This window comes from Polypterus senegalus, chromosome 4, assembly GCF_016835505.1.
Source record: "Polypterus senegalus isolate Bchr_013 chromosome 4, ASM1683550v1, whole genome shotgun sequence".
In the NCBI taxonomy this organism is placed as follows: Eukaryota; Metazoa; Chordata; class Cladistia; order Polypteriformes; family Polypteridae; genus Polypterus; species Polypterus senegalus.
The window spans coordinates 239,234,448-239,242,076 of NC_053157.1; the positions used below are offsets into that span (position 1 = coordinate 239,234,448).

At 44.5% G+C, this 7,629-nt stretch overlaps 1 protein-coding gene across 1 annotated transcript; it reads left to right on the forward strand.

Moving 5' to 3' along the window:
• The first annotated feature begins 22 nt into the window (after positions 1–22).
• On the forward strand, positions 23–6,938 carry LOC120528936 (zona pellucida sperm-binding protein 4-like). Its single transcript, XM_039753012.1, has 8 exons — positions 23–135; positions 210–337; positions 482–584; positions 5,828–5,914; positions 5,993–6,140; positions 6,318–6,393; positions 6,580–6,702; positions 6,817–6,938. Exons 1-8 carry the CDS (start codon positions 23–25, stop codon positions 6,936–6,938), a joined length of 900 nt encoding a protein of 299 aa, XP_039608946.1.
• Positions 6,939–7,629: the final 691 nt, after the last annotated feature.

The window sequence follows — 7,629 nt, forward strand, 5'->3', positions numbered from 1 at the left end:
CTTGGTGAGAGCAGTGACTGTAATGTCCCCGTTTCAGCTGTCTGTTGGCAATGTGACCTACAAGAACACCATGTCTGCTGCCATCACTGTGAGGACTGGTCTAGAGGGCTCCATCACCAGGGACAGTGTCTACAAGTAAGGCTTCTGCACCTGCTTCCTCTAACCCTAAATGTGCTCTACCTGCTATGATGTGGTGTTTCTCTCCTCAGGTTATTCTTCCAGTGCACCTACTCGGGAAGCCAGGATGTGCAAGTGGAGGCTGAGGTGTATACTGTGGTGCCACCTCTTCCACTAGTAGAGCAAGGGCCATTTGACCTGGAATTGGTCATTGCAACAGGTACTATAGGAGGTGGTGTCCCAGATAGTTTGATGTGCTGATAACTCCCAGAATGGCTTGAAGTCTCTTGAAAGCCTGGTGGATTTTGCAGCTCAGAGGATCATGGGGAAAGGTTGTGAAAGTTAATGCTCTTTCCATGGGCAGATTCCTCCTATGGCTCCTACTTTGTGGATGCTGACTACCCAGTGACCAAAACTCTGAGGGATCCTGTGGCTGTGGAAGTGCACATCGTGAACAGGACTGACCCAGCAGTCCCCAAGAGTCAACAGAAGGTTAGGGTCACCCCAGGACCCTCTGCTTCCAGCCAGCCCCCTGGTTATCACAATATAATTAAGAAAAAGACCAGGGGCTGGGCACAACAGACTGCAGCATAAGCCCCTGATGTTTTTACCTCTGTATTCAAAGCTGGGAATGTCATCACATCTGAAGTGAACAACATTTGGAGAACCAATAGTCCATTTGGGAAACCTTTGGATACGCAAAACACTGAATACTGCACTCTGCAGTACAGTCTGAATTGCAAAAGATAACGCATCTCAAACACCTTAGCCACATGCCTGCAGGTAAACGTTGGACAGCACTGTGTGTACGACGGATTTAAAAGACACACAGATAGACACAAGTGTGAATAAATAGCGTGATGCTGCAGCTTTCACCTACTTTTGATGTGCAGTGCAACCAACTTAGAAAGCGAGGAGAGCCTCCCCAACTTCGACCGCAAAAAATTAGAGTATAATGTTTAACTTGTCAGAGTGATGCAATTCAAATTTCCATCCATCCATTATCCAACCCGCTATATCCTAACTACAGAGTCATGGGGGTCTGCTGGAGCCAATCCCAGCCAACACAGGGTGCAAGGCAGGAAACAAACCCCGGGCAGGGTGCCAGACCACCGCAGGGCACACACTAGGGACAATTTGGTTTCATCCCAAAGACATGCAGGTGAGGTGCATTGGTGATTCTAGAGTACCCAGAGGAAACCCACGCACAGTCCAGACATGGGGAGAACATGCAATCTCCACGCAGGGAAGTGAACCTGGGTCTCCTAACTGCGAGGCTGCAGCGCTACCCACTGCGCCACCCTGTCTCTTATAAGCCATGTTATATGTCATTCCAACAGATGGCGCATCAGAAACATTAACACCACTTTTACACTTCCCATACCAAAGAGTATATAAGAGAGGTGTAGGCATTACATAGTTCTCTTCATTAAAATTTGCTTGACACCAACTCTTTTCCAGAAGGTTTCCACCCAAAAAAAAAAAACAAACAACCTGCAAAGGTTTTACCGAGTATTTGATTTAATTGAATTTCTATTTAATGTTTAGTCATCTACTGCTGATTTGATTTGTTTTTTTAAAAGTGGCCTTTTCATGATTTTGAAATAATGTGTTAATAGTGTCCGCCACTTAATTTTATTAAATGTTTGAAGTTTTGTGTTAAGGAAGAATTAATTGAACACAGTTTATTTGAAATAAGTTTTTGTTCATCTTATATTGAAGACTTCCTTGATTTTTCTTGAAGTTTTTATTTGTGTTTTTTTTTTAAATATTGATGGAAATCCCATATACTGTAATATTATCCCAGGGACCCTCGATGTTCTAGCTATACGCCACTGGAAAGCAGTCAGTTTACAATATTATTATTGTCATTGTTATATACGTTTACATTATTAGTTGATCTGTGGAATTAAATTTACCTTCTGTGGCTTTTCACAAGTTAACACGACATTGTAAATTTGATAACCAAATACAAATAAGTACATAAAATCGCACACATTCGGACACGGACGGTTTCAATGACAAACGCAAAAGAAATGACAGGCACACGCATCAGTAAAAAAAAACTTCCACTTTTGAAAAGATGAGCCGCCTGATCTTCTCTTCGTTGTGTCGCCCCACTTTTTTTTTTTTTTATCTCATACACATCGGCACTGCACTATAATCGGAAAGAAGTCCGCACGACATCAGGGGTGGGATATTAAGGGTGGGCAGAGGGGACTAAACACTCTGAAAGATGCGACATAAGTAAAATAAGACTCCTAAATCCCCGCTATTCTCCGCAGCTAATGAGAATGTCTTAATAATGGATACACAGCACGGTGACGCACTGGTCCACTACAACATACGTTACGGAGATGCATCGTAAAATTGCCCGTTAACTGCTAGGATTCGCCGTTGTCAGGAAACGCACTCATAATACTAAAACATCGGCGCTAAACAAATGAAATAAAGCGCAAAAAAGAAGTGCTAAAAACTGAAGACAGAAAAAGAAAATGGAAGGATAAACTTGTAACGTGCACAAACACTTCTTCACGTCCACCTTTTTATTACCACGTTTATATTTGCTTCACTTGTTTGTTGTCTGTTACAAATCTTGTAGTCGATATTTAACCCACTTCCCATTGTCCAAATGACTTGAAATTTTGCACACTTACTCATTTCCGATGACAATACATGAATCAATAACCAGTTTCACAAATTGACCAAAGAATCCATGTTAATTAAGAAATGAAATTTTCATATGAAGAATAGTTCAAGATTTCACCAATAGACAGCGCTAGTAACTGACGTTTATAGGCACACATCTTCATAAAAGATGCAAAGGAAGTGTTCAAATATTGATTACAAAATTACACTAGAACAAACCCAAGACTAAAAAGTTGAAAACAATATATATATATACACACACACACACACTTTTTAAAAACCACGCTTCAGTTAAAAAGTGCACTAAAAAGTAAAAAAAAAAAAAAACCTCTGATGAAAAGCACCCACGCTTTTAGTTTACGAGTGATGTATGAGAGACTTAATTTTTTTTTTACTTTTTAGTACACTTTTTAACTTGAAATAAATAAGCGTGTTTTTTAAAAAAAGAATTTAACAACAAAGGCATTGTATGAGGTATTTTTCCTTCTGCATCATCCATCCATTTTCCAGCCCGCTGATTCCGAACACTGGGTCACGGGGGTCTGCTGGAGCCAATCCCAGCCAACACAGGACACACACAAACACACCAAGCACACACTAGGGCCAATTTAGAATCGCCAATCCACCTAACCTGCATTTCTTTGGACTGTGGGAGGAAACCGGAGCGCTCGGAGGAAAACCCAAAGAGACACGGGGAGAACATGCAAACTCCACGCAGGGAGGATGCAGGAAGCAAACCCAGGTCTCCTAACTGCGAGGCAGCAGCGCTACCACGGCGCCACCGTGCCGCCCTCCTTCTGCATCTACACAGTACATTTCAATTAAAACAATAATCTTTATGATATTTTGAAAAATGAAAACTGAATGAACACGTTTTGCATTTCTGTAAAGACCCCCAACCAGACCCCCATTCTCTTGACTTATTTTTAAGTACTTACATAACTCGAGATGGCAAAATGATACAGAAGCGTCGAAGCTTGTGTCAGTCAAACTGAAGCGTATAGTAAGTAGCAATACTGTGTTGGCGCTTAAGGTAAATTATCGCTGTTACGTGAGGACCACCTGCAGAGGGTCACTTCTACGTGGTCTTCGTCTGGACGTATCAGTCCGATGTCGCGACGTACTGATTGCTCAATAAAGCAGCACGAGCAGATCGAGTGTCTCCCATTTCCCGCGCTCCATTCTCAGATGCACGTGCGCGCGTTGCCGATGATTTAAACCCGCTCGCTCGCTCTCTCTTGTTCATGTCGTGTTCCTGTTTGGCGCATTCACAGTATGGCGCGTTTGGATTGTTGGTGTCTTTTCTGGCTGGTCGTTTGCGTGTCGGGCGCTCAGGTTACCCTAGGGGATGTCCGCGTGACTAAGCAATGCGACGGTGACAAGACGATGACGCTGTCATTTGATGGCTCTCCGCTCGTTTTTCTCCAAAGTGAGTGTGCTGTGTTCTCTACCACTGAGACTTTTCCATACTAGCTTCTTAAATTAAATGTCCCCACTTTTCATTTTTATTTCTTAGAGACGAGAGGCGGACTGGTAAAGGTGACCAAAGATCTCCCAGCAATCGTTCTCCGTGTAATATCTGGTCGCACCACACTAATGGTGCCTTTGTCTTCTCACTACGGTTACGCGTCTGAACCGGTGAGTAGCGCCGGCACTTAAGCAGTTGGTGGTTTTTCAACAAGCTGTGTATCTTGTTTTGTAGTTTTGAGCCTCTCCCGTTCTCTTTAGGGCTCCCAGTATGTCGTGACAATTGCCGTTGGATCTCGATCAAATCTGAAAACCTTCACATGCCCTAAGCCAGGTATGCTTATCTTCTGGGTTGGCACCCTGAGGGTTTCTCCCATAATCTAAATGGGCTTTTTGACCATCGTAGCTCGCCGATCTGTGAGTGTTGCTGAGAGATGTGCAGTTGCAGCCAGTGAGAAGCTCCCATGTGGAGTGTCTTCATCCATCACTCAAGCAGACTGTGAAGCCAACAACTGTTGCTACGATTCGAGCAGCAGCACCAGTCCTACTATGCCAATGATGGTGAGTTGGGCTTGGTGAGTGAGCGAGCGGAGGTGGCTGCTACTGGATATTCATGCTTGTGTTTGCTTTGGCCAGTGACTGTGCAGTGCACCCTGGATGGCCAGTTTGTGGTGGTGGTGTCTGAGAATGTGACCCTTCCTCCCCTGGATCTTGGGTCCATACAGTTGGTGGACAGCAGTTCCCCCAGCTGCAGCCCTGTGACCAGCCTGTCCAGCTTTGTCTTGTACCAGTTTCCAGTCAGTGCCTGTGGCAGCACAGTTCAGGTGAGACCCCATCTGGGGGATGTCTGGCAGAAGTGGTCTTTCTAGCTAGTTCAGATTTGATCTCGAGTGTGGCGTGTGAAGATATCTTTGATCACCACCACAACTAGTCCAGTAACATTTTAAACTGGATAATTAGGATTTGCTTAAGAGGGTTAATTTCTGAAAGGTATTGCCGCCACCACAATTTTTGGTGACTGCAGTGATTCTAATGTCCCTGTTTCAGTTGGCTGGAGGCAATGTGACTTACCAGAATACAATGTCTGCTGCCATCACTGTGAGGACTGGTCCAGAGGGCTCCATCACCAGGGACAGTGTCTACAAGTAAGGCTTCTGAACCTGCTTCTTCTAACCCTAAATGTGCTCTACCTGCTATGATGTGGTGTTTCTCTCCTCAGGTTATTCTTCCAGTGCACCTACTCGGGAAGCCAGGATGTGCAAGTGGAGGCTGAGGTGTATACTGTGGCGCCACCTCTTCCAGTAGTAGAGCAAGGGCCATTTGACCTGGAATTGGTCATTGCTACAGGTACTGTACGGGGTGGGGTCCATGTTGGCTTGATCAGGCCTTCTGGGAATGAAGGCATGAAGATTTTTAAAAGGCAGAGGTACTTGGTGCTGAGAGGATTATGTAGTTGGGATTTGATAAAGTAATACCCCCTTCCATGGCCAGATTCCTCCTATGGGTCCTACTATGTGGATGCGGACTACCCTGTGACCAAAACTCTGAGGGATCCTGTGGCTGTGGAAGTGCAGATCGTGAACAGGACTGACCATAACCTTGTGCTGACTCTTAGGGACTGCTGGGTCACCCCAGGACCTTCTGCTTCCAGCCAGCCCCAGTGGAGCCTTCTGGTGAATGGGTAGGTGACCACGCAATGTGGGAGTGGGGAGAAAGGATTAGCTGTTCAGTGCTAACTGGGGGGGATCTGCTTCCCCAGGTGCCCATACACAGGGGACAACTATTTGACTAGCTTGGTGACAGTGGACAGCACATCTGGAGTAGCCTACCCAAGTCATTACAAGAGATTTGTGTTTGAGATGTTTGCTTTTGTGGATCCTGTAGCTCAGCAGGCTTTGGCTAAAAAGGTAGACTTCTTGTCTTGTGGTGCTTTGAGGCTCTTTTGGCCTTTCCTGAAGTATGCTGTGGTAGGCTTCACTTTTGGGTATGCATAGACCAAAGGGTTTTTTTTAAATCCAACCCCCCAGTAGTGATCCTAGTGATTTAGGGTAAAGTAACACATTTTGTCCCTGCCTTCTCTGTAGGTCTTCATCTACTGTGTTGCTGCTGCCTGCTATCCTTCTGCCACAGACTCCTGCACTCAGAGCTGCCCTGTGAGACGTGAGTAGCCTAGTTTTAACTTGATAACTGATGCTGGCCATCTTGGTATTTTGACTCTATTTGCAATGGATAGTTCTGTCAAATTCTGAGCTAGAGCAGTGGAAGCAGTTCTCTAACGCCCAGCCCCAACCAAGATGGCTTGTAATGCCTTAGTTGAACTAACCCTTACCCCCTTTCTGCTTTCAGGATCTGGCAGAGCTGCAGACAACATGTCACAAATTCATTCATCCAGGAAGAATGTGCTCCTTCACAGTGGTCCTGTTGTCATTGAGGCTGACCAGCTGCAAACCTCCAGGCTGGAGCAGAAAAGTAACCATCTTGATTCTCATACTGGAGTTCTGCTTGTGGGTTTGTCGGCTGCTTGGTCTTCATCCTTCACTGTATGGCTTGGAGAGTGAATGTCCTTTGTCTCCCTCCCCACAGCTTCTCTTCCTACTGGATACCTGGTGCTGGGAGCTGCAGCTGCCTTGTTGATGGTTGCACTGGTTTTCACTCTACTGGCTGTGTGGAGGTTGAACTGGAAGAAAGTGGATCTGAAATTTTAATAAACCTTTTTGGGGTACATAATTGTTGTTCTTGTAATTGCTCAAGGGTTGGATGGGCAGGTGGAGTAGACCTGTGATGGATGGAGCAGCATTTCTCAACCTTAATTTTTCGATTTTTTTTTTTTAATCCTGGCCGTAACATTTTTCCAAAAGCAGCCCAATAATTTGTGTGGTTTTTATATATAGATATAGAGATATATATCTACAGTGGTGTAAAACTATTTGCCCCCTTCCTGATTTCTTATTCTTTTGCATGTTTGTCACACAATGTTTCTGATCAACAAACACATTTAACCATTAGTTAAATATAACAGAAGTAAACACAAAATGCAGTTTTTAAATGATGGTTTTTATTTAGGGAGAAAAAAAAATCCAAACCTACGTGGCCCTGTGTGAAAAATTAATTGCCCCCTGAACCTAATAACTGGTTGGGCCCCCCTTAGCAGCAATAACTGCAATCAAGCGTTTGCGATAACTTGCAATGAGTCTTTTACAGCGCTCTGGAGGAATTTTGGCCCACTCATTTTTGCAGAATTGTAATTCAGCTTTATTTGAGGGTTTTCTAGCATGAACCGCCTTTTTTTAGGTCATGCCATAGCATCTCAATTGGATTCAGGTCAGGACTTTGACTAGGCCACTCCAAAGTCTTCATTTTGTTTTCTTCAGCCATTCAGAGGTGGATTTGCTGCTG